This window comes from Pezoporus occidentalis, unplaced genomic scaffold, assembly GCF_034315485.1.
Source record: "Pezoporus occidentalis ecotype Australia unplaced genomic scaffold, CSIRO_AGI_Poc_V1 ctg343, whole genome shotgun sequence".
NCBI classification, from domain to species: Eukaryota; Metazoa; Chordata; class Aves; order Psittaciformes; family Psittacidae; genus Pezoporus; species Pezoporus occidentalis.
This window is the reverse complement of record NW_026915408.1, coordinates 242,431-267,187: the sequence shown is the minus strand read 5'-3', so window position 1 is coordinate 267,187 and position 24,757 is coordinate 242,431. Positions and strand designations below refer to the sequence as shown.

General features: G+C 56.5%; 4 protein-coding genes and 2 long non-coding RNA genes across 17 annotated transcripts; 2 read left to right on the top strand and 4 right to left on the bottom strand.

Annotated features, from left to right (window-relative positions):
• Window positions 1-6: 6 nt before the first annotated feature.
• On the top strand, window positions 7-4,403 carry LOC134169400 (kinesin-like protein KIF12). Of its 8 annotated transcripts, none has more exons than XM_062629898.1 (17): window positions 7-215; window positions 570-635; window positions 744-822; window positions 903-1,024; window positions 1,168-1,243; window positions 1,346-1,480; window positions 1,566-1,701; window positions 1,883-1,974; window positions 2,214-2,349; window positions 2,430-2,548; window positions 2,655-2,759; window positions 2,835-3,124; window positions 3,211-3,352; window positions 3,436-3,510; window positions 3,580-3,716; window positions 3,818-3,954; window positions 4,083-4,220. In XM_062629898.1, exons 1-17 carry the CDS (start codon window positions 37-39, stop codon window positions 4,145-4,147), a joined length of 2,091 nt encoding a protein of 696 aa, XP_062485882.1. In that variant the 5' UTR covers window positions 7-36; the 3' UTR covers window positions 4,148-4,220. The 8 variants fall into 8 exon arrangements, with proteins under 8 accessions (XP_062485882.1, XP_062485881.1, XP_062485884.1 ...); XM_062629897.1 differs by having other exon boundaries at window positions 3,815-3,954; XM_062629899.1 differs by having other exon boundaries at window positions 8-215; window positions 3,259-3,352; window positions 3,815-3,954.
• On the bottom strand, window positions 881-2,576 carry LOC134169410 (uncharacterized). The gene is made up of 4 exons (XR_009966873.1): window positions 2,503-2,576; window positions 1,744-1,987; window positions 1,324-1,459; window positions 881-1,010 (listed from the first exon to the last, which is right to left on the bottom strand). It is a non-coding gene; the product is annotated as an uncharacterized LOC134169410 (long non-coding RNA).
• VTN (vitronectin) lies at window positions 4,366-9,532 on the bottom strand. 2 transcript variants are annotated; one of them, XM_062629908.1, is made up of 10 exons: window positions 9,460-9,532; window positions 9,274-9,371; window positions 7,464-7,612; window positions 6,872-6,991; window positions 6,315-6,629; window positions 6,059-6,198; window positions 5,673-5,829; window positions 5,428-5,577; window positions 4,675-4,947; window positions 4,366-4,556 (listed from the first exon to the last, which is right to left on the bottom strand). In XM_062629908.1, the coding sequence occupies exons 3-10, from the start codon at window positions 7,522-7,524 to the stop codon at window positions 4,438-4,440; spliced, it is 1,335 nt and encodes a 444-aa protein (XP_062485892.1). In that variant the 5' UTR covers window positions 7,525-7,612; window positions 9,274-9,371; window positions 9,460-9,532; the 3' UTR covers window positions 4,366-4,437. The 2 variants fall into 2 exon arrangements, with proteins under 2 accessions (XP_062485892.1, XP_062485893.1); XM_062629909.1 differs by lacking the exon at window positions 9,460-9,532 and having other exon boundaries at window positions 9,274-9,422.
• A 212-nt stretch (window positions 9,533-9,744) lies between these two features.
• Window positions 9,745-18,848, top strand: SARM1 (sterile alpha and TIR motif containing 1). Of its 2 annotated transcripts, none has more exons than XM_062629905.1 (9): window positions 9,745-10,730; window positions 13,226-13,844; window positions 14,021-14,233; window positions 14,347-14,438; window positions 14,913-15,148; window positions 15,253-15,346; window positions 15,779-15,968; window positions 16,072-16,193; window positions 18,295-18,848. In XM_062629905.1, exons 1-9 carry the CDS (start codon window positions 10,276-10,278, stop codon window positions 18,311-18,313), a joined length of 2,040 nt encoding a protein of 679 aa, XP_062485889.1. In that variant the 5' UTR covers window positions 9,745-10,275; the 3' UTR covers window positions 18,314-18,848. The 2 variants fall into 2 exon arrangements, with proteins under 2 accessions (XP_062485889.1, XP_062485888.1); XM_062629904.1 differs by lacking the exon at window positions 18,295-18,848 and adding an exon at window positions 16,705-17,771 and having other exon boundaries at window positions 9,747-10,730.
• LOC134169411 (uncharacterized) lies at window positions 10,725-13,311 on the bottom strand. Of its 3 annotated transcripts, none has more exons than XR_009966876.1 (4): window positions 13,201-13,311; window positions 11,834-13,088; window positions 11,514-11,725; window positions 10,725-10,955 (listed from the first exon to the last, which is right to left on the bottom strand). It is a non-coding gene; the product is annotated as an uncharacterized LOC134169411 (long non-coding RNA). The 3 variants fall into 3 exon arrangements; XR_009966875.1 differs by having other exon boundaries at window positions 11,834-13,109; window positions 13,201-13,309; XR_009966874.1 differs by having other exon boundaries at window positions 11,834-13,113; window positions 13,201-13,295.
• A 1,291-nt stretch (window positions 18,849-20,139) lies between the features above and the next one.
• On the bottom strand, window positions 20,140-24,745 carry SLC46A1 (solute carrier family 46 member 1). Its single transcript, XM_062629930.1, has 7 exons — window positions 24,738-24,745; window positions 24,462-24,489; window positions 24,065-24,418; window positions 23,121-23,973; window positions 22,570-22,653; window positions 21,460-21,616; window positions 20,140-20,940 (listed from the first exon to the last, which is right to left on the bottom strand). Exons 1-7 carry the CDS (start codon window positions 24,743-24,745, stop codon window positions 20,865-20,867), a joined length of 1,560 nt encoding a protein of 519 aa, XP_062485914.1. The 3' UTR covers window positions 20,140-20,864.
• Window positions 24,746-24,757: the final 12 nt, after the last annotated feature.

The following is a 24,757-nucleotide window of genomic DNA, read 5'->3' as shown; positions in this document are numbered from 1 at the left end:
GCGGGGGCCGCTCTCCCGCGGGGCTGGCACCGGTCAATGTTTAACCGGAGCGGTGGTGCCGGTTGTGCGGGGCAGCCCGCGCTGGCCGGCGGCGGCTGCGGCCGGGAGTGGCCGGAGACCCCGAGCGAGGGGCGAATGGAGGCGGCGGGGGAGCAGAGCTGGGAGCCCCGGCCGGGAACACGGCCCAAAACGCTCCCCCGGGGCCAGGAGAGACCGTAAGTCTGGTCGGGGGGGGACGGGGAAGGGACACGGAGGGAACCGAAGGGACCGAGGCCTCTGGGTCCTGGAGCAGGCAGGGCCTGGGCAGTGCTGATGCAGCCGCTTGGGCAGGCAGCGGGGGACTCGCACCCCATAAAGGCTGCGGAGGACCAGGGTGGTCCCTCTGCAGGGACACGGGGGGATGTTTCACTGCATCCCCTGCCAGGCCCTAGGGCACAGTGGGGACGGGAGGACAGGGGGAGCACAGCATGACCCTGGCTCCCCACCTACCCTGTCCCCCGGGATGCCCATGGGCATTCCCCCCCCTGCCTGGAGGGCACCCACCATCCCTCTGCCCTCTGTTCCCAAAGGAGCCTTGGAGAGGAGCGGGGGAACCCCGCGGTGGGCAAAGAGACGCGTCTGAGAGTGGTGCTGAGGTAAGGGGGGGACACAAAGGGCTTGGGGACACATCGGGGACCCTCCTGCCTAGGGCACGGGCACAGCGGGGGTCCCCACGGACCCATCCACCCCACACACACCATCAGGGTCCGGCCACTGACCTGCTCGGAGACGCGGCGAGGGGACCGGCGGGTTGTGCACAGCCTCGGCGACGGCACCGTCCATGTAAGTGCCACCTCCCTGCGGGGGACCGGCCGTGGGAGGGCTGCGGCCCCCCCTGAGCCCCCCGCTGTCCCCGTGCCCAGGTGAGCGCAGCCCGGCAAGACGCCACGTTCGGGTTCAGCGCCGTGTTTGACGCCGGCGACTCGCAGGAGGCTGTGTTCGAAGGCAGTGGGATGAGGCAGTTGGTGGAGCTGGCGATGGATGGGTGAGTCCCGAAGGGCCCCGCGGGGACCCCGACCCTCTCAGCCCATCCCGCCCGGGCGGCTCTGCAGTGCCAGGGCCGTGCCGGGAGGTGGCATCCCTGTGCCACCGCCTGGGGCCATGCCTGAGGCTCGGCATCTCCCGCAGCTTCTCCTGCACGGTCTTTGCCTTCGGGCAGACGGGCTCGGGGAAGACCTACACCCTGATGGGCCCCCTCGGCCAGGTACGGCACTGCCCGCCCAGCCTCACTGGGTCATGGTGGTGGGATGGGCTCTTCTCACCCGGTCGTGGGTGACCACTCACCTCCATTCTGGCATCTCCATAGGGTGAGACCCACGCAGCATCCCCGGCCCTGCTGGGGCTGATGCAGAGGTCCTTCGCCTGCCTCCTGGAGCAGAGCCGGAGCCGTGGCTCTGACCTGGCTCTCAGTGCCTCCTACCTGGAGATATACAATGAACAGGTAGGTGCCTGCCCGGCCACCCAGACCAGCACCACTGCCACCCCGTGTCCCCAGTGCCTCCCCTCTGCTGTACCCCCCTCCCCAGATCCGGGACCTGCTGAGCCCAGGGCCTCCATGCACCCTGCCCCTGCGGTGGAGCAAAACCCGTGGTTTCTATGTGGAGAATCAGCTCAGTGTGGACTTCGAGAGCCTGGAGGCCATTGCCAGCCTGCTCCTGCAAGGTGCTGAGCAACGGGCGCTGGGCTCAATGAGGGGGGTCATACCTGGTATGGGGAGGCTCAGCCCCTGCAGACCATCTCCAGGGGTGGTGGGGCTCAGGTGGCAGCCAAGAGGGGCTGCAAAGCCCAGGCAGGGTCCTGTTGCGCAGGGGCTGGGTAGCAGCTCTCAATCCCCCCTCGGTAGGATCCCAGAGGAGAAGGACCTCAGCACATGCCCTCAACAGGCACTCGAGCCGCAGCCACGCTCTTCTGACCATCCACATCCGCAGCCGGAACGTGAGTTCGTGTCCTCCCCAGGGGGAGGGCATGGGGGGCACGGGGCTCTTTGGGGGGGTACAAACAGCCCCGAGGTGGGGGGGAGGGGGGGGGGGGGCATACCCTTCTCCCCAAGGATTGTTGGTGTTGGTGGGATGAGCAGCAGGGAGCCAGATCCCAGAGCCAAGGCTTGGGACACTGCTATGGGAATAGGGTGAGGGTGGCCACAGCATCACCCCCACCCACCATGGGTGCGCCAGGCCAGCACCCTCCCCAGCAGGCAGGGCACCCTGTGCTTCGTGGACCTGGCCGGCAGCGAACGGGTGAAGGAGACAGGCTCCAGTGGGGAGCTCTGCGTGGAGGCCAACAGCATCAACCGCAGCCTCCTGGCGCTGGGTAAGAGCTGGGGGACCCCCCCACGAGCTGCTGGTCCCCATCAGAGCCCTGTTGCAGCCCCTGGGGCTCATCCCCCACAGGACACTGCATCTCTATGTTGGCCAAACCCCGCGGGAAGCGGACGCACGTTCCCTACCGGGACAGCAAACTCACCCGGCTGCTGGCTCGATCCCTGGGCGGCTCCGGGGTCACCCTGATGGTAGGTGGCTGGGCAGGGGTCTCACCCCATGGCGGAGAAGGCTGGAGGGGAATGGGTGACCCCCTGGCAGGCAGGAAAGCTGCAGCTCTTCCTCATCCACCGGCAGGTCGCCTGCATCTCCCCATCCTCACGCTGCCTCTCAGAGACACTGAGCACGCTGCACTACGCCAGCCGGGCACGCAGGGTCACCACCAGGCCCCTGGCCAACAGGGTATAGCAGGGGCTGTGGGCAGGGTGCTCTGTGCCACTGCTGGGATCCCTCTGAACCGCCTCCTTGTGCTCCCAGGTATCCCGGGAGAAGGTGCTGCAAAGCTTGGAGGAAGAAATCCATGCCCTGCAGCTGGAAAACCTCTCCCTGCGCCAGCAGCTGGGCCTGCCCAGGGTGCCCATGAGGAGCACGGAGGTCCTGGGAACCCCAACGAGGATGGGGGCTTGGCCAGGCTTGGGAGGCAGGTTTGCCCCCACAGGGCTGCATCAGTCACCTCTGGAAGGGCAGCTCCCATCGGAGGGAGCCCCAGCCTGGCCCAGCCTCTACGGCCTCCTGAGGGACTTCGTGGTGGAGAATGAGCAGCAAAGGTATTGGGGGGACACACGGGACCCATGAGCAGGACTGAGGCTTGGGGGCTGCCAATGCCCTGCCCTGCTCCCTCACTGCTCCCCAGGCAGCCCCGGCTGTCCGCAGACCCCAGTGGTGATGTCCCATCCTGCAGAGCCACCCGCAGCTCCTGTGACACCCAGCCCCTGCTGCGGAGCGCCTGCACCCCTCATGTCCCTCCTGGCCACCCCATGAGGCCCCGGCTGCCGGTGAGCATGGGGGGACCCTGGGCTCCATGGGCATCCTCACGTGGGTGCCCAAATCACCCACCCTCTGCTAAACCCTCTTGCAGAAGCTGCCTCCTGCCTCCAGCCATCCCAGCTGCCCCCAGTGCTGCCCTGGGCTGGCTGATACCCTCATGTCCCAGGTACAGCCCCGGGGATCGATTTGGAAAGGGGTGTCACAGCACAGCCTGACCACTCTGCTCACCCTCCAGGCACTGCCAGGGCTCCCCACACTGCAGCCAGTGGCCCCCGAAGGAGGCACCAGTGCTCTGCCACCAGGCCAGGAGGACGTGGCTCTGCCCAGCTCCCATCAGGCTCCCGGGAACCCCCAGCCACCCCAGGGGAAGCGGTGAGAGCTGGGGCCTGTGGGCATTGTGCAGCTCAGAAGCTCCTGGGGTTCCAGGGGATGGTGGGGCACGATTTGGGTTTGTTCATGTGTCCTCGCAGCAGGAGCCGGGGCAGGAGCAGGAGCTTTTCCTATCGGCACCCGCTGCCCCGGGAGCTGCCAGGCCCTGAGCGCTGTCCCAGCCCCGAGGGAAGGGTCATCCCTTCGGCACCGCCGTGGCCGGGATTGCCGGAGCCCAGAGGTGAGCAGGGCAGTTGGGGGGAGGCCAGGTCCCCTGGGGATGAGCACCCATCCCACTCAGCCACTCATGTGTGGAGCTGTGGAGCTGGGAATGCTGCAGACCTGACCCTGCTGTCTCCTGTCTGGCAGCCGCTGGCACCATCCCTCTCCTCCAGTTGGAAGAGGCATTGGACTGGCTGGTGGAGCAGATCTGAGCAGCACAGACACGGACAGGGCTGGCAGCAGGGATCTGGCACAGCCAACAGGCAGTTATTAGACACGGGAGGACAACCACAGCCTTCAGGGACAAGGACCGCACAGACCACTGGATGGAGGGATGGATGGAGGGATGGATGGAGGGATGGATGGATGGAGGGATGGATGGAGGGACGGATGGATGGATGCATGGATGCATGGATGACAGACAGAGCTCTCCGGCCTGCACGGCACTCAGTTTATTCGTCTATCTAGGGGCTGTGCTGCTGGTGGCTCTGGTGCAGCCCACTCAGGTGCTCTCCTCCCCAGGCTGCGGGCAGTTCAGCCAGTACTGGGCGATGGAGCGTGGGTAGCGGGGCTGCACCAGGTCCACGCGCTTGGTGCGCAGGTTGACACGGTAGTACTTGTCTGGGAGGAAGGGGAGACGGCAGTCAGGGCTCTCTGCCAGCCCTGGGCACCTTCCCATTGCATCCCAGAACTCGGGGATGTGGCAGCATCCCTGGATCTCCTGCTGCCCCAGACTCACCTCCGACAAAGAAGTAGACGCTCTGGAGGGTCTCGCACTTGGAGCCCGACAGCCAGTCGCTTTCAATCCCCGCGGAGTCGGAGTCGTTGTGCAGCCAGCCCCAGAAGCCCAGATTCAGGGAGCGGTGGCTCTTGTACCTCTTGCGCTGGCGGCGAGACTTCCTCCTGCGGGGCTGCTGCGAGGCCACGTAGATCCTGCCGGCCATGGCAGCGTCCAGCCGGCTCGGCACCCCCCGCCAGTCCCTGCTGATGTACCGCGGGCTGCTCGCCCCGGCTGCGAGAGAGTCACAGGACAAGTGAGAGCAGCAGCAGCAGGGGGAGCTGAGCCCAGACCCACAGGGATGCTCCAAAGGATCCCAGCTTGGATGGCATCACGATCGGGCAAAGGACAGGCAGAGCTGGGATCAGCCCTGTGCTGCTGAACCCCTTTCTCTTCCACCTTCCCATCTTTCATTTCCCTTGCCCAGGGCTGGGGTTTTTCTAAGGCATCTCCAGCTCCAGTGGGAATAAACAGACCCCAGCAGTGACACTGTGGTGTGAGATGGCTGGTGATGGTTTTGATAGTGTGGGGCATAAGAGCTGTAGAGATTTGGGTGCTGTGGGAGATGAAGCTGTGGCCTGGGGGGGCTCCTGTCCATATCCTGGACTCCCGCCCAGCACAACAGCTTCTTCAGCTTGCTCACACTCCCAGGCATAGCTCCCTCCCTGGGTACCTGCACCCCCTGTGCTCTGTCAGTGTAGGCCCAGCCCTTACTCATCCTGTTGCCAAAGAGGATCTGGAAGATGTCCTCCCAGCTGTCCCGGTTCATGAAGGCGTAGTGGTTGAACACGGTGGAGGGGGAGGACTTCGCACAGTCAGCCTGCGTGGGCTGGTTGGCAAAGTCATAGGACCAGTAGTACTTGTCTAGGAGAGGATGTACAGGGCATTAGTGGGGAACACACCCTTGAGGGGGAGCAGGAGCTAGACGGTGTCTTGCCCATGCCCACTGTGCCCCTTACCCTTGAAGAAGTAGACTCTCTCATTGCCGTGGTAGCTGTGGGCAGGGAGGGCGAAGGCCGCGTCGATGTCGTTCGGGATGCCTTCAAAACCCTCAGAGATGTCACGAGGGTACTCGGGGTCCAGGACTCCATCATCAAAGCGCCAGTACTGGCTGCCCTGGGGGGTGCAGGACAGAGGTAGGGGAGTCAGGGGGCTGGGTGCAGCACCAGGGTGTGAGTAGATGCTGGGAAGCCCCATCATGAGGCTGTTGGCTGCCTGGAGCCCAGGATATGGGTATACCTGGCAGTCACTGTGCGTGTGTGTGCATGGACAGGTGGGTTGGGGAGCTGTATTGGCCCCTCCAGGAGCACACCCCCCCCAGCCCCACAGCCAGGCTCTTGCCCACCTTGAACAGGTAAGTCTTGCCCTGGCAGTTGATGCGTGTGAAGGCTGCATCAATGGGGCCCTCAATGCCCCAGACGTCGCTGATGAGCTTGGGGTAGCCTGGCCGCACGCTGTTCTCATCCAGCTCATAGAAGTACTTCCCTAGGGAGAGAGGGGTGGTGGGAGCAGCAGGAGGGACCTCAGCCACCAGTGTGGTCTGGCAGTGTCAGCCCACAGAGCAGCATGTCCCATATGCCCAGGAAATGTCCCCAGGATACCTCGGAAAGCATAAAGGGAACCATTCTTCAGGTCAGTGAAGGCATCAAAAGGTTTCCTGCTGCACAGCTCCTCGGGCTCCTCCACAGGCTCCAGCTCCCCAAACCCATCCAGCGTGGTGCTGGGCACCTCGCTCGGTGCCTCCTCGGGGTTTGGTTTGCTCTCCAGTGTGGGCTGTTCTGGAGGCAGGGATGTGGGTTGCTCTGTGGGCAGCTCTGTGGGGGTTGCCCTGGTGCCTTCTGTTGTGCCCAAGTCGATGGTGAAGTTGTAGTCGAGGTAGTCATCCTCCGGCAAGGCAAACACGTCTCCCCGGGTCACTGTGGAAGGGAGCAGGTGGGTTCCAGAGAGCCCTGGGTATCCCCCATGGGATCTGGGTGCAGGAGCTGCTTGCTCCCAAGCAATATGGATTTGCAAGGACCCCACAGTGCAGCTGCCGAAACCCCTTGGTGCTGCAGCACCAAATCCTGGCACAGACCTCACCCTGAGGACTCGGTAGGTGCACCATGGACCCCTCTGATCCCCCACTGTTGTTGGGCATCCACAACCACAGGACCAGTACCTTTGGCTTTGCAGACAGTGGAGTAGTCGCTGCAGCAGCTCTGGTAGTACACACAGAGGGTGTCACACTGGCATTTGCGCTTGGCATCGAAGCCATCGTCACAGTGGCCGACACAGGAGTCTGCAAAAGCCACCCCAGCACAGAAGGAGTAACAAAGGGTGGGCAGCGGGGCCAGTGCCTCCCTCCCCAGCCCAGCTCCGGGGGTCAAAGCAAACACAAACACATCCCAGCTGAGGAGATTCCCACCTCTTTGTGGTCAACCCCGTCACCGGGGTCTACAGCAGCACCTCACCCTGCTCTCACCCCACGTCCTGCTGGAATGGCAGCCATGGATCAGGCTGTGCCAAGGCCCCAGCTCCACGCTGCAATCCAGCAGTAGGATGACCAGAGATTTGCCCAGGCACCACTGATAACCCATGTTTTGCCTTTGTACCTTCTCCCAAGGCATTGCCAACGTGGCCAGTGGCCATGGCCACTACCCGATTGTCTCCCCACCCTGTCCAGACTCCCCAGCCCCTCCATCAGCCCAGGAGCCACAGACACTCCGTGCCCACCCTGCAAGGGGAAGGCACACGGTATGGGGCTGGCTCACCTTCAGCAGCACGGGCAGGAGTGAGCAGGGCCAGCACGATGGCAGGGAAGAGCAGCCTCATCCTCCTCGGTGGGAGCACAGCCCTCCTGTGACTGTGCAGGCTGGAGCGTGGCTGCGGCCGGAGCCCCGGCAGCCGCTGTTTGCTCAGCCTGCCCCAGTGGGAGAAAGCAAACAGGCCAAGGTCAGAGCAGGGGAAAAGGGGCAGAGACATTCTCCCACCCAGCATCCCCTGCAGTGCATAATGAGCTGGGTATGTTTGAGGGGGAACAGGGCTTCCCATGTGTGCAGGCAGCTTCTTCCCAGCCTTGATGCAGGCACTGGTTCGGAGAGCAGGGGAGGACAGCAGGCCAGAGCCAGGAACCAGTCTTAAGGTGCTGCCATGCTAATTTCAGAGCAAACCTTGTGGTGTTAAAGCTCCAACTCAAGGGGAGGCCATTTGCCAGCCTAGCCTTGGCAAGACAAAAACCATAATGAGAGGGGATGAGGAGCGATGCTCTGAGGACAAAGGGAAAAGCTCCATATTTCATCATTCCAGAGGACCTGCTCTTGGAATTCTGGCTCTCTTAGTGTCGGCAAGGCTGGGAGCAGAGCTGGGGAGCCCCAAGATACAGCAGCTCAGGACGGGGCAGATGCCACCTCTGTGCACAGGGACCAGGGGCCAGAGGTGAGTGGCCGTGAAGGAGGGAGGAAGAGCAGCAGCCCTCTGCACTTTCACTGCAGTACGCAAACAAAATGCTGTGTATTTTGCTCCCATCGTTCCCTTTCCAACCCATCTTTTTGGTTACTAATTAATGTCAACTCAGATCTTTGGGCAGCTCCTGATAACTCTGGGATGTTTAATCAAGGGCAAGGAGCAAACACACACAACACTACACAGATACCACCCCTGGCTGCTTCTGCTGGGGCGGGAGGCTCACCTTCCCGTCCACCCCACCCCGCGCACAGCTCTGGGCTTGAATAAGTGATGAAAGATTTGGGAAGAGAAGAACTCGAGCAGGGTGCCCGCTGTTCCAGGGGCCTCACCTCTGCCAGCTCGGACACAGGCAGTTCCCAGCATTGGCTGCTCCCACCCTTACTGGAAAGAGCTTTGATTTGGTTTCAAGAAAGGCATTTCCATGTGGAAAGCCTCGGTGAGCCGAGGGCAGCCACCAGATGTGGGCTGTTGGGGCAGGACTTCTCCTGCAGCTCCCTCCTTGCCCCCTGGGCTCAGCTATGGCAGGGCTGGTGTCATCCCTGGGTGCAAACAGCCCAGCACTGCACTAAATTTTCATCCCATCCCTGTTGAATGGAGCCGGGGAGTTCCGAGCAGACACAGGCTTGCGAGGAGGCTGCAGGGGGGGAGAAGGGCTGGGCAGTGTCTGAGCTGCTTTGGCTGATCGGCTGAGACAAAGCTCCCTCCGGCTGCTCCAGGCTCCCATGCACCAGCTCACACGCCGAGCCCTTCCCTGGCTGCTGTGCTCAAAGCATGGCAGGAGGAGACCCCCAAAAGACGGGCTGGTTTGGGCAACGGGGCCCTGGGGAGCACAAGGGTTGAGCAGAGCCAGCAAGGAGAGCTCAGGCAATGGGGCTGATCCCCCAGGAACCCTTGCCATTCCCAGAGCCGGCACTGGAAATCCCTCCCAAAAAGCAAAGTAAAACTAAAAGCAAAGCAAAGCTCTCTGGGCTTGTCAGGACAAGCCTTAGGGAATGGTTTGAGTTCTGCCCCCTGCAGAGAGCAGCTTCCTCCAAACCGATCAGCTGTGCTGCATTGCAACAGCCCGTTTAATTTAATTACCCCTGTTTAATAATAATTTAGCAGGAAAGTCCTTACTGGTTCCGTGTTGAGCCTTTCCTGTAGTGCTGTGCTGCTCAGGACGCCTCGGTTACCATCCTTTGCTGTGAGCTGATGTCCCTTTCCTCTGCCTGTCCCTGTGCAGTGGGTTCAGAGAGGATTAAAAGCGACTGGCGCATCAAAACATCAACTTGAATTTAAGTCTCAGTCTGAGCTGGCAACAACCTGGTTTTGAAGCCAAGGATTTAAGCTGCTCCTCCCAGTGCAAGAAGTGGCCAAAGCATTTCTGCCCTGAGCACGTCCGGCCTGGAAAAAGGAAAAGAAAATAAAAGGGGCCCAAGCTGCCCCTGCTCTTTGTTTTCTCATGCAAATCCAGAGCCCACCCAGAAGAGCTGCTCTGAATTTCCGCCTTGCAAAGGCAGCTATTTAACCCCCTGCACTGATACAAACGGTTTCAAAACACAGCGCCAGGATGGCCACAACCTCACTGTGACCATTGTGGCCATCATGGTGCCTGGCTCTTCACTTCCACTTTGTGCCCCTTCACTAGTCACACAGGGTCATGGAGACCTGCTGTCAAAGCTGCGTGGGGGTCCCTGCCTGCGGTGGAGATGACCACAGGCTCCAAGGCTTGGGCAAGGCGAGGGATATGTGCCATGGGGACAGAGGGACAAGCCCCAGCTGAGGCTGGGCAGCAGGGCTGTGGAAGGAAGGGTCTGGGGGGATGTCAGAGCATCTGCAGCGAGGAGGGGGATGCTGCTGCCCAGACATGAGCCCCTCCTTGGAGAGGCGGCGCCTGCGCGGGGTGACATCAGCCCCTGAGGACCGGGGATGCTGAGCCTGGCTCTGGGAAGGCGGCTCCAGCCACCGCTTCCAGCTCCGCATCCCGGCTGGGTAGAGAGGGGAGAAGGAGCCGGCAGCCCAGCCCTGTTCCGTCCGCCTCCCGTGCCACCCCTCCGACCACCTGGGGTCCCCTCAAGGAGCGTGGTGGCCCTGCTGGGGGCTCTGACGGGCTGGTGACCGAGGATGCTGTGCTAGGAGATGCCGATGGTGCTCACCCTGCTCGTCTCCCTCTATAAACTGTGCCGGTTCTTCACCATGTCGGGTGCGGAGCGGCTGGAGGTGCCGGAGTGCGTGAGCCAGGCTGGCAGCTGGGCTGGCAGCTCCAGGGACCACCGGGAGGTCTCCCCCGGGGTGAACACGGATGTACGGGCAGCCCTGGACCGCATCCTGCCCACCCTGCACCAGGCCATCACGCACGCCAAGCAGGCAGCCAGCCCCGAGGAGCTGAGCAGGTCCATCGCAGAGGTGTTCCAGCTGGTGGAGGAAGCGTGGGGGATGCCCACACTGGGGAGGGATGTGGCCAAAGTGCTGTGTGATGTGATCCGCCTGGAGGGGGGCCTGGACCTGCTGCTGAACCTGCTGTACACAGCGGAGCTGGAGACCAAGTGCCAGGCAGGAAAACTCCTGGAGCAGATCCTGGTGGCAGAAAATAGGTGAGTCTGCATAGAGCCCCCTCAAAAAAAAGCAACAGCCCTCCCCATTGCAGGCTTGCATGCTGTCCCACATCCCCTCCAACCATCCCACCCATACTCCCCAAATTTCCCTGCTCTGGGTGCTCCTGGTGCATCAAGCCCCCTCGGCTCCACACCATGTCCATCCATGTCCTTGCATGGAGGGATCCCTACTTGCTGGTCACACCCAGGCAATGATATCCCTCCCTGACTGGAGTGAGGAGGGTGAACCCCTCAGGCTCAGGGATGGTTGGTGAGGATCAGGGTGTCCTCATGAGCCACCCTTAGCCTGGGGTCACCCACACAAGACATCCTTTGTGGCTGAGCTGGGTCAGTTTGCCTGGCACAGAGCATCTGACCCAAAGGATGGGACACGACTTCCCCTTAGCCATAACCACAGCAGGAAGAGGAGGACAAAGCCAGTTCCCAGAGACTTCCTGCTGCTGGACCAAGGCCATAAGGAGAGGGTCAGCATCCCTTGGAGCCCCTCAGCCCATGGTCCCTAGCTCAGAGGCTGGAGATGCATGTGCTGTTCCCTAGGAGAGGTGAGAGGCACCGGGCTGGCCCTGCCAAAGTGTTGGTAGAGGTGGGGTGGAAGTTTGTGTACAAGTGTGTGTACAAGGGGGCACGTGCACATCCAACACATGTATATGCACTGCCACAAGGTCCCCGACAGATGAGCTCTTCTCTCTGCCCTGTGCCTGGTTTGACATGCCCCAGCAGCACTGCACTGCAGCATGCTGGTCCCAGAGAGAAGCCATGTACCTGCCATGAGCTGGGTCAGGATCAGTCCTTTCTCTCCTGGTATCCCACAGGCAAACGCATGACTCTGACAGCCTGGCTCTCCCTCCATGCTCCCAAGTCCAGCCAGGGCTTTTTTTGTGTGTGGAGGAAGTCTGACCAAATTTGGGGTCTTGCTCTGGCTTCCTGGGTGATGTGCCTAGCTGTAGGGCTGTGGACTCGCAGCCTGGACCTCACTGTGGGCACTGGCAGACAAAAAGAAGCAACAGCTAAATCAGGAAAGTCCATTAGAGTGGAATTAATCCCAGGAAACATCACTGGCACTGCATGAATTCAGCACTTACTTAGCTTCCTGGCAAAAGAAAGCAGCTGCTGGAGTCACCATCTCTGCTCCAGAAGTAGTTCATGGGCCAGAGTCTCAGAGCAGCAGTGGGCTCCCAGCCCCTCACTCCACACAGCTTGACCCACCATCAACCTCTAAGTGATGTTAGGGAGGTATAAGGTCCCCTCAGGGTCCAAGTCTCTGTCTTAGAGGCCTCTCCCATCATCTGTGTGCAGCAGCAGCAGTGCTCTCCTGGGAGCTGGACCGGTCCCATCTCCATCCTGTGACCTGCTGGGGCTGTGTTTGTCATCCAGCTCTGAGCTGAGTCCAGGCTTGGAGCCAGTCCCAGGCTGGGGCCTTTTTTTTCCTGAGCTCTCCACAGTGTTTGCTGCCAAACCCACCCCAAGGTCAGCGTGAGCCATGTGGGCCACAGGCTTCCCAGAAATGCTCTTCCTGCCTGCCAGCACAGCGAGCCTGTTGTGCCTTCACCCCACCTTCACTGGGACCGAATGTGCTGCTGTCCTCATGAGCAACAGAGCATGGAACATTCACATCAGCGCTTGTGCCTTGGGAATGGAGCAGCTCCACCAAGGCACCAAACGGGTCATACCTAAGGGCTGAGAAGATGGAGCTGCCCTGGCAAGCTCAGGGAGGGCAGGAAAGAGCCCATCATTTCACCCTTCCTCACTGTATGCTTTTAGGGCACAGCCCCATTGAGGTGTCATTTTAAGACCATTCTCACAGCAGAGGGCTCCCAAAGCCAGCCATGACTGAGCAGCAGCTGCTGGTCCCCAGCTGCCTGCCCCAGGAGAGCTCTTGCTGTCCTCTTCTAGGAGAGTGCAGGACTAAGGGAATACACAGGTTTCCCACATGCTGTCATTGCAGGACAGGCAGACCCCCCTGGCCAGTTCTGTGTGGTTGCTCAGACAGATGTGAAACCCCTGTCCTGGGCTTGGCACCCATCTGGGGAGCAGCCAGAGGACAGCACTAATGAGAGACAAACAAGTTTTCACCCCCAAACATTAAGCAGCTCACACACCCCCAGCAAAGCTGACTAAGCAGATCTATTTCTAGCCTGGCATTTGCCTATCACGTGCTGTTGATTGCTATGTATGTCTTATCTCAAGCATGAGAGCCTCTGATGTGGTGGTCCTGGGCTATTCACCACCACCCAGTGGTCCTATCCCAGCGGGAGCTCTTCCATCAGACCCAGACAGGTTCTTCCACCACCAGCCTGTCACATCTCACTGCATCACATCAGACAGCATACCTGGCAGCTGTGTCCCACAGGGAAACATCTGGCTTTCATGGGGCAAACGCCACCAGAGCATGAGCAAGTTCACACACCAGTCACTGCTCCCAGTCCCTACGCAGCCATCTGCCACTCACCTGCCTGTGCTTCTCCTTCCTTCAGGGACCGGATTGCTCGGATTGGTTTGGGAGTGATTCTGAACTTAGCCAAGGAGAAGGATGTTCCCCAGCTGGCACAGAGTGTCTCTGGTATCCTGGAGCACATGTTCAAACACACCGAGGAGACCTGTTTCCAGCTCATCTCCGATGGAGGCCTGGATGCTATCCTGTACTGGTGCCGCTGGACGGACCCCATCGTGCTGCGGCACTGTGCCATGGCCTTGGCCAACTGTGCCATGTATGGAGGGCAGGCCAACCAGCGCCTGATGATCGAGAAGAGGACAGCAGAGTGGCTTTTCCCCCTGGTGTTCTCCAGAGATGATGAGCTGATCCGGCTGCACGCGTGCCTGGCCATCACAGTGCTGGCCACCAACAAGGAAATCGAGAAGGAGGTGGAGCGGTCAGGGACGCTGGCTCTGGTGGAGCCCTTCATCGCCTCACTGGATCCGGAGCAATTCGCCTCTGAGATGCTGGGCAGCAGTGACAACAGCCAGGGGAGGACGGCAGATGACCTGCAGAGGCTGGTACCTTTGCTGGACAGCTCGAGGATGGAAGCACAGTGCATTGCTGCTTTCTACCTCTGCATGGAGGCTGCCATCAAAACCAGGCAGAAGAAAACAAAGGTAAAGGGTAGGTCTGAAGGAAGGAGATGCAGAAGGGAAGCATTGCCACAACTGCATCTTGGTGTCCTTTGCTCTCCTATGAGCTCCCCAAGTACTCTGGTCCTCAGTTGGCCCAGCATGGGTTGTGGGGAGGAGGAGGGAAAGCAAAGTGATGTGTGCTCCCTTTGTGTCCCCAGATCTTCAGTGAGATTGGGGCTACTCAGAGCCTGAAGAGGATAGTGTGCTACTCCACCAGCAGCACTACCTCCTCCCTGGCCAAGAAGGTGCTGCGCATGATAGGGGAAGAGGTTCCTCGGCGCATCCTGCCCACGGTTCCCAACTGGAAGGCCTGTGAGGTGCAGACGTGGCTGCAGCAGATCGGATTCAACAGTTACTGCCAGAGGTTCCTGGTAGGGCTGTGTGCCAGGGGAGGGACACCTGGATGGGCCCTTTTGCCCCATCTCGCAGCAGAGGTGTAAACATCTCACCCAACAGCTTTTCCAGCCTGGATTTCTCTTGGCAGGACCACCAGGTGGATGGGGACATTCTCCTGAGGCTGACGGAGCAGGAGCTGCAGAAAGATTTGGGGATGGACTCCAGTATCACTCGGAAAAGGTAGGACTGCCACCAGCCCATGCTGGCCTCCTTCATGGTCATCACCACAGGTCTGTGCCTTTCCCTTCTTGCCAAGACAAGAACAGAGATCCTCAAAATACAAATCCTGGCCTGTCAGGACTTTTCCAGTGCAGTATGCAGTCCCAAAGAGATTCTGGCAATGGGGAGAGGGGTGGGATGGGAAGAGACTATTTCTGGCACAGGGGAGGTTGGATCCTGCAAGTTACCCTGAAAGATGGGAACTTACCTGAGCTTCTCCTCCTTTAGCTGAGCTCCTCATACCTCTGTGTCCTGAAGACCAACAGTCACACAACTTTCTTCCTTTTCTATCCCTTTGGCTTACTCTTCACCATGGCACATAGCTGCACTCTCTCCTGTGCAGACAAGAAGATGTGGTACCAAACATCTCTTAAGTCCTGCTTGCTCCAGCAGCCTCCTTTCCCCACTACATGCTTCCATTTGTTTCTCTGCCAGGTTTTTCCGGGAGTTGACAGAGCTGAAGACCTTTGCAAACTATTCCACGTGTGACCACAGCAACCTGGCTGACTGGCTGGGCAGCATCGACCCCAAGTTCCGTCAGTACACCTACAACCTGCTCACATGCGGCATCAACCGCAACTTCCTGCACCGGGTGACGGAGCAGCAGCTGCAGGAGGACTGTCACATCAACACCGGCTTCCACCGTGTCCGCATCCTCACTGCTGCAAGGGGTGAGGGTCCCGCTGATGCTCAAGGCTGGGGGTGAATGTGGAGGGTTGTTTGGGATGAGCTGTTGCGTGGGTTTTAACTTCTGGGTGCTGTTTGTTCTGTCTAGAAATGCTTCACTCCCCTATAACACTGCAAACAACATCCAATGGCACGGATGTATTCATCAGCTACAGGAGGAGCACCGGGTCGCAGCTGGCCAGGTGAGTGCTGCAGGCAAGGACATGGTGTTGGGCTGAAGGCTGGTGATCAGCTGTGGGAAAAGCGTGGAGCTGGGAAAGCCGCAGGATGCAGAGGAGGGGGAGGCTGCCAAAAGCTGCAGTGCAAATGGGGACAGCATGTGCCATACGCTGCATGGTGGGCAGGCTAATTCCCAGTCCTGTCACTGCCACCCTGTCCTTCTTTGACACTGACTTACCCTGTTCTCACGCTGTGCTCACAGGGCTGTAGGGGATCACAGCAGGGAGTTAATGTCCAGCTCCCCTGTAAGGAGGCTGGGCTGGCAGCTGGCATCTCAAGGACCATGCTGTTCTCTGTGGGAGCCTATTCACTGCTCCTCTGTCTCACCACAGCTTGCCTGAGAGTGTGTGAAACCCGGTAGCTCTCCTCATGGTGCTGTTCCCTCTTGCCACCAGCCTTCTGAAGGTCCACCTGCAGCTGCACGGCTTCAGTGTGTTCATCGACGTGGAGAAGCTGGAGGCAGGGAAGTTTGAGGACAAACTGATCCAGAGTGTCATGAGTGCAAGGAATTTTGTGCTGGTCCTCTCACCCAACGCACTGGATAAATGCATGGAAGACCCTGAGTGTAAGGACTGGGTGCACAAGGTAGGAGATGCTATCACGCGGGAGACTGGTGGATGCTGGAGCAGGAAAAGGCCCATGGTGGGCTCACACAGGTCATAGCCTGAGCACTTGTATGTTCCCATAGGAGATTGTGACAGCCCTCAACTCTGGAAAGAACATTGTACCTGTTACAGACCATTTTGAGTGGCCAGATCCAGAAACACTTCCCAAAGACATGAGGGCTGTCCTGAAATTCAATGGTATCAAGTAAGTAAAAGGCACCTGTACCATGGCTTTCCTTGGCACTTGGACAGAACAGCTTGCATAAGCAGTAGCAAAGAGCACAAGGAAATAGGGAGAAACAGATGAACAGGCAGAACAGGCCAAAGGGGAGCTGAGTCACTTTGGGTTCTCCACTGCATGAAGGGAGCAAAGGTCCCCACCATAGCCCTTCTCTAGTTTTGTGCTTGGGGCTCCCCTGGCTGAGAGCTCCAGGCAGGAGTGATGCTGAAGTTTCCACAACTCCCCCTGGGCTCTTCTCACCTCCTGCTTCCCCTGGGATGGCATCCCAATGTGCTCATAGCCCACCAGCCTGGCAGGCACAAAGGGACTTCCCAGCAGCATCCAGTGCTCCTCCATTTTCCCTGAGGAAAAAGGAGGTTCCTAGAGAGCTGGCGTGGAGGAAAGGGCTCTCTGGCTCCTGGCCCAGATGAACTGAGCCATCCTGTGGCATCTCACATGAAGGAAACATTAACCCAAGTTTTCCCCTCGATCTCAGGTGGTCCCACGAGTACCAGGAGGCCACAATCGACAAAATCATCCGCTTTCTGCAGGGACGCTCCTCGCGGGACTCCTCGGCCGGGTCGGAGAACGGCCTGGACTGCTTGTCCTCCCTGGGGCAGACCTAGAGCCAGCACAGCTGCCTCAGCCCCTCAGAGACTCCCCAGCTGGCCCCTTTTTATGTGGGGCCAGATTTATCCCTCTATTTTTCCGTACCTTAATACCCTGGCTTGAGACAAGGCCTGTGGCACATTTACCCCCCTTTTGCCCTGCAAATGCAAGCCCTTGGCACTAAAGGACTAGTACTCACACGGTGCCTGGTGAGCTAAGCTAAGGTGGACTCTGGGATGGATGAGTTGTCTTCCACATCCTCCCTTGGGAAGGTTGGACACATAGGCTATACCTCCTGCAGTGCTGGGGATGTGAGGAAAACATGTCTGAAGAGAAACATGTCCAAAGAGAAAAGGTCTTCTGAGGAACCAAAACTTGGGAATTGGTGGGGGATACAACCAAAGAGGACACGCAGGAGAGAAGAGCAGTTGAGAGGAAAGGGTCCCTAAGCATCATATGGCCTCTGCTGTGTGCTGTGGGAATATCGTGGTCAGAAGCCAAGAGTAGGAAAGGGCAAATAAAAGCTAAGCCCTAACGAAATCCCTGTGTTTGGGAAAGATAACACAGAGGCCTTCTCAACGGCTCAGCAGCAGCTTTCTCTTTCCTAGTAACATCCTTTTATCAAGTGAGCTCACTCCCCCCTTCAGGGCCTTCCACCTCCTAATGCTGCAAAGGCACTTTGTGTTCCTAACTCTGGCGATGGAAGTTTGGGGTTATGACAAGTTGTTCTTTTCAGACAACAGATCATGTGAAGTTTCTGCAGGATCTTTGCAAAAAGTGCTTTTGAAACAACCCCTTCCCACCATCTGGTGCCTCAGCTTTACCACAATATCAGGTCTATACTTACAGGGCGTAGGAGGCTGGATCTCTGGAACACATATCCATGTAAATATGGAAGATGCTAATTGCTGTTCTGTACTTGTGGAGTTAAAACACTGGCTGTGTTTTATTCTGTTGGTGCTTCCATGGTCTGTTCCTTCAAACAGGAGCTGGTGTATCTCTTTGCTGACTGCCAGCCACTCCTGACAGCCGTGGGTAAGCTCTTCAGGCTCAGGTTTGTCTCTAGTCTCTGCTGGATTCAGTATCAAGTAGCATTTGCTTGTTTCTATCAACCTCTCCTCAACACCCACCAGGTCTTTTTGCAGTTACTCACCCTGAAACATCAGGAGTGAAGCTGATGCAAAGGGTGGGTGAAAGCTGCAAGGTGTGAACACCACCTGCAAGGTGTGAACACCAGCTGGGTGGGGGACTAACACTCAGATGAGGAACCGGGGGCACCCTGACACATCTCCCCAAGTTCTGCCCTCTCAGTTCTACCCTGCTTCTCCTGCCTGCCTCGAAGGGTGAGCAGGCTCTCAACAACATGCAGCTCTCAACAACATGCCATTTTGCAACTAGGACCAGAAACTGCAGCTCTTACCTGAGTTTGTCTTTTCTGATGCAAAGGGAATAATGCAAAGAAGACATCCTTTTTTAGAGCATGCACAGGAGGATGATGAAGCCATGGCCAGGGAGCACCAGTCTGCCCTGATGCTCTGGAGACCAGGCCGATGTACCACCCTGAAGGAGCAAGCTCCTCTGCTCAAGATAACTCCTTCAGGAGGTAATGAGGAATCTGAATCACCTTGTCCTTCTCCTGCCTCTCCCTGAACCCTTGCTGCTTAACTGTCAGGAACACAAACCCATTTCCTTTTGGCTTAGATCCATGAACATTTGAGGGGAAAAAAAAAAAAAAAAGTTAAATTCTGGTGCTTAATCACAGCTTTATGGATAGTTCTTATCAGCTCACAGTTAATGGCATCTTTGCTCTCCAGGGAAAGGTTAATAGCTGTGTCTGCCCAGCATTCATCACAAATAGAACCTATCTAATCTCCAGATTAAACACAAGGAAGCCAACAGATGAGCCCAAAGGTGAATCTGCCAAAGGATTAAAGCCGCTTGTGAGCTGCTTCAGGGAAAATTCCAAGTACTGATTGACTGCCAAGGCCTCCATGGCCACTGAAGTGTCCCACACAAAGTCTTCCCCACAATAATACAGTAAGATCATGGTGTCCCAGGAGCTCTCCAGCAATCCTCCTCACCCACCATTCAAGATACAGATTTACTTGTTCTCTACAGCTTGGGTGTCACCTGCAGTGAGATCCCATCTCATGCTCCAGCTGCCCAGACCCTGACTTCCTGCTTCCCCATCATTCAGTTATCTTCACCTTAAGGAACTCACCCTGCTCTGGACAGAACATCCCATACCTAGCCCCTTCCAGCTAGAGCAGTATTAAGGAAGTGAATTCTTCTGTTCCCACCCTTCCTTTTTCCTTTGCTGTGTCATGTCAGAAAGTGTTTAGACTTGTTCTTTCAGACATTATTAATAAATCTGGTTTATACTCAAAACTCCCACCTGTGTCACATGCTTCTCTCCCTGTAGCCTTCTCTCCCTGGCTCTCTCTTGCTCTCATGCTTTCTCACTCTCTGATGGGGCTGCAGAACTGACATCCTCCAGGCATCATTCTCTGTGGGGACTCCTGCTTCACACTCATCTCTGCATGGGCTGCTGTAGCTCGCTGCATCCCCAGGGACTCTCTACCTGCTGCCCAGAGTCACGATGCATGGATCCTGTATCTGCTTCACAGCTGGAGTTCTTGGAGGAGAGCCTAGAAAAACTTCAGGGTAATTTTTGTAATAGAGCACAATAGTTCCTATTGAATTTCTCCTTTGCAAATGCCCTGACACAAACAGGAAAGCAGAGGCAGTGCAGGAGTTCCATTTCACTGCACTTGCTAGCACTGGTGTCCACGGTAGAGAAGACTTAATTTCACAATCAGTTCAGCTACAAACATCTAACACAGCACTCACAGCATGCCCTGTTCCTTGAGGAGGCTGATTCTGGGCTTAGCCCGTTAATCTGACACATAACTCCTGCCTATGTCCACAGCCGTAACTACACAAAGCAAGTGGCATAACACCAAGTTCTTACAACCTCCCTTCTTCTCCACCTCCTCCTTTTACCACAAGCTCCCAAGGAACAGGGAACAAAGCTGTATGTAAGCATTTCATATTTACTGCATATTGAAGGACAGGTTACAGACTAAGCACTCCCACCTGCTTTACTCCAGTGCTCAGGAAAAGCAAGCTCTGGCTGCTTGCAAGTCCCAAACCTGCATTTTTCCTGGCTCTGGACTCTCACATGCTCCCTCCCCACACTGCAGGTAACTTGCTGCTGCTGCTGCTTTACTGCAGAGGTTTCAATAAATGAAGCAGAAGGAAAATAATGGAGACAAGCGAGAGTGAGGCAAGGACAAATGATGTGAAGCGTTCTAAGAGCCACAGAAGACAATGGAGGTTTTATCCCTTCTGAAAGTAACATGTCTACTAAGTAACTGCACAGTAAAGACATGATTGCATGTATCTCAACCATGTGTGCAATGCAGAGCACACAGAACTGCTGGTTCATGGCAGTTTTTAAGAGAACAGGATTGAGGCAATACAGTTAATGCTTCGAAAAGAACAATTACGAACATGGGGCTTACTTGCTGGCATCAACATATCCTGGGAAGGGCAGCAGAACTTCAGAGGTCAATGACACAAAATTACGCCCACACAACGAAAACAAATTACCTCCAAAGACACTCATCCTGTCCCTACACCAGCTCATCCCTCTGTAGTACTCAAGAGGGGCACATGTTTGGCAATTAAAACAGAATTCAGTCTTCTCTCACCACTAAAAGCATGAACCTTTCCCCCTCACCAAACCCCAAACCACTAACCAGCCTTGCAAATGGCCAGCAACAGCTTTTACTCTTGATTGGCTTTTGGGTCTCTTGGGTTTTCTCTGCCAGATGAGCCAACGCAACAGCGAGGAGGCATTGACATCTGCAGGTCAAGTTCTTACTGGTGGTAAGAGCCACGATTTCCAACTATCTGGCATTTAAAGATTAGCAAGGACAAGCAGGGTGTCCCTCCCGTGCTGATCTGTCCTTCAGGGAAAGTATAAAGAGCAGTCTTCAGATGGGCACTGCTGAGCTGGCCAAGTCCTTGTTGCTAAGTTGCTTCTCAGCCATCTGCAGGGGACAGGGAAGCATCTGAGAAGTGATTGTAGTCGTGGTTTGAGTCCCAGATTTCTATCCACCTAAGAAAGAACAAACAGTCAGAGCCTATGGAGGCACACTGGCATGTTGCTGAATGAACTGAGCTTTAAAGTTTCAAAGGAACAGAACAAAATGACCCTGCCAGAAGCTGCTGCACTTTTACTGCAAATCCCAACACATTCTCTCTCCCAGGACTTACCAGGGGATTTATTTTCTATCACGACACAACTTTTGCTTTGATTAAAGAAACCCCAAGCAGAGAGACCACTAATAGAGCTCCATCTCTCCCATAAAGAAAGACTTTCAAATTCAAGACTTTGAAGTGCTTTTAACATCAGCAGCTATGTTACTCAGGATGCATCATGGATCCTATCACTAAGATTCAGATGCAAGAAGAAACAGACCCCCTCCTCTGCCTAACTGGGGCACTAAACACCCTCTCACAAGCATAACTTAAAATACACCTTAAAAACTGAGAGCCTCTATGCAAAGTAAATGGTATTTTTCATATAACACTTCACAGGTCCTAAGGCAAAGTTTAGGCATTTGAAGTAAATTACCCAATAATAGCTGCTGGAATAAGGAGGATTATAGCCCCCAAAAGAAATGGAAATCCCCTCATGAAGTGCAAGCTGGCAGGGTAGAGAGAGTTGAACACTCCTGTAGCCACAAGTGAACACAGTGCTTCCACACAGGCAACAGAAGCAAAGAGAGCACCTGAAAAACACACGAAGAGGTTAATGGTGAGAGAGCCCTGCCTACAAACGCCTTTAACACATCACCTTCAGTGGGATTCTGTCAATCTTAGTAAGGCTGTGCACTTCCCATCAGAGAACTGGCGTCTGGGTATCATGTGTGATAAGAAGAGCTGAGAGCAGAGAGAAGGCATACCACACTGGCCTGGCAAGTTCAAACTTGGCAAGTTCAGTTTCTGTGACTTCCACAATTGGCATCACTGGGTCCGACCAGGGGTATTAGCTATCAGCTTCATCATAAAGCTTCAAGACAAGGCTCTGTGGATTTGTTTACACCAAGCACACCTTATCACCTGTTGAACATTAAGTACAGCAAAAGACTGCACTTTATAGACTTACCATCATAAATGTGGTATCAAGTATGTGCCATCTTCATTATAATATAAGAAACGCAAACTGTGCAAAGTCACCTCCTCCCTCTGTCTGCCTGCAGAGTCATTCCAGTGCAGAGTTAAGAGCAAGCACAAGCTCTACAAATAAATTACCGGAAGGCAAATACACTCCTCCGATGGGTTATCCATGATCTTTCCCCATGGTCAATGATATAACCCTTCAAAAACACTGGGTTCCCTCCCACTGTTACTGATCTACAGAAAGAAGTTCTGGTGAGGGAATCTCTACTTTCTGCTCATTGTATAATCCATTTTAACTCTTGCTCCCTGTAAAAGTTTGGAAACAAATAGGATGAACAAACTGTTCCTGAGATTGAATGCAATACTTTCCATCTTGCTTTTTTCCCTTGTCCTTATCTTGAAATGTAGCATCTGAACTGGTGCTACCATGGGCCTGAGGGTGAATGGGGGAGCACAGGAGTCCAAAGGAGCCAGGGAAGTCCTAACCTCCCAAAGCAGTTTGGTTTCACTTGTTCAAGAAGCCAGTGTTTCAGGATATGGCTTAAGCATACTAACTCCTTACCCTGCTCTGTCTCGCTGACCAACTTGGAGAGCTTGGCTCTGATGACTGGAGTGGCTGCCATGGAAAGGAACAGAATCCCATAACCTGTGAGCAAGATACAACACATTAGGGAAAGCTCAGCTGAAAAATAAAGTCTCCAAAGTCAATCCCAGAAATCAGTAGCTCCAGTTTCTCTCTGCTATATTTAGACCAAATTCACCCTCCTGCATCTGATAATGCACTTCAGTCTATGTCTGTAGTGTAATACAGCTTATGGGAAACTTAATATTCTAGGAACTATATGGTTGCACTTTCAGCTTCAGTGTTAGGACAGCTTTGCTGTTATGAAGCCCCAGTTTTCAGTACACGGGCTGTTCAGTACAAGGCCAGGTCGGACAGAGCCTTGGGTGACATGGTTTAGTGTGAGGTGTCCCTGCCCATGGCAAGGGGGTTGGAACTGGATGATCTTAAGGTCCTTTCCAACCCAAACCATTCTATGATTCTATGAGCTTGAAACTACCAGAAAAATCTCCTGGCATCTCTAAGCTAAGAGCCTGAGATAGAGGCATCACCTGTAAACATCAGTGGTGTCGTAGCAGCAAGAGAAATCACAACCAGTCCAGAAATGTTGGAGATCAATCCTATCTCTGCCACCCAAGTGTCTTCAAGGCACAGCTGCAGCAGGCGCAGGCCCCCCAGGCTGCTCAGGTAAGCCAGGTAGGTGGCGGCTGAGCCGTACCCAATGAGGTCAGCAGCCCAGCAGAGAGGGGAGCCAAGCTCATACAAAACAAAGAGGTCTTTGGCTCCAAAATGTACTGTGACAAGAAGAAAGAAAGCCAGGGTGTAAAGAGTGAGCTTCCTCCTGGAGCTTGGGTTTTCTGGGGCCGTGTACAGCTTGTAGACAGCCTTGTAATGACTGAGTGTGAAGAGCTTGGCTGGTTTCTGCTGCTTCACCGACTCCTGAAGACAGAAAGCAGCGTAGAGAGTGGCAGCAAGACTGGCAGCGAGCACGAGCCAGAAGGGGTTGATGTAGCCCTGGGCCTTGCGCCATTGGGCACCACCAATGCTGGCCAGCATGCCCGCAGTGCCCAGGCACGCCTCCAGCACAGCCACGCGGAACGTACGTGCGCGTTTATCACTGGTGTCGGCCACATAGGCAAAGCAACTGGCCAGGATGAGGTTGTAGTCTCCCATGAGGCCACTCAAAACACGGCCAAGGAGAAAGTAGGCAACGTGCAGCTGGAGGTACATGACGAGGAGATAGATGGCCGCTTGCAAGGCCATACCCAGCGCAGGAAGGATGAGTGCGGGACGGCGACCTACGCTGTCGCTCCATGGTCCAAAGAGAGTCACTGAGAAGACGCCAACGAGGAAGCCTCCCAGGTTGATGCAGAGGTTCCAACGGGAGACCAGCACTTCCACCTCCTGCAAGAGACAGGCGCATGAGATCCAGGGCCATCACCACCCCAGAGCTCCCGCCCCATTCACACGCATACGCCTTTCTTTGTTCTCCCACCTGCCGCAGGGGGTCGGTGGCCGCGCTGCCGTTCCCGCAGCCGGCGGGGCCGGTGGCGTTAGGGCCGCTGTAGCCGCGTTCGGCCCCCAGCCGGTCCCAGAGGTACTGCGTGGCGAGCGGGCCCTGCAGGCCGAGGGACAGAGTGGCCAGGAAGAGGAGCGGCTCGGCGGCGGCCAGCGCTGGGAGGCAACGGCGGGAGGGGAGCGGCGGCGGCGCGGCCATGGCGGCGGGGAGCGGGGCAGCGCGCTCCGCCCGGGACAGGCGGCTCGGCTCCGCTCCGCTCCGCCCCGCCGGGGAACCGGCAAGGGGTTCGCAGCGCTTCCTCCTGCAGAACGAGGGAGGGATCTGCGTGAGCTGCAGTGAGAGCAGGCGCCGGGGCTGGCGCTTGCATCCCTACCGTGCACAAGGCTTTCAATGCCGGGGGGCTGTTGATCGATGGGTAAAGAAATTCCAACTTAAACCCTGTTTTCTTTCTCTTACCTCCAAAGGAAAAGTTATAATCAACGTTTTAAAGCAGTCAGTTTTTCCCTGTGAGGGTGCTGAGGCGGTGGCACAGGCTGCCCAGAGGAGCTGTGGCTGCCCCATCCCTGGCAGGGTTCTGAACACAGAGCTTGTAGCAAGCTGCTCTAGTGGAAGCTGTTGGAGCTGGATGAGCTTTAATGTCCCTCCCAACCCAACCATTCTAGGATTCCA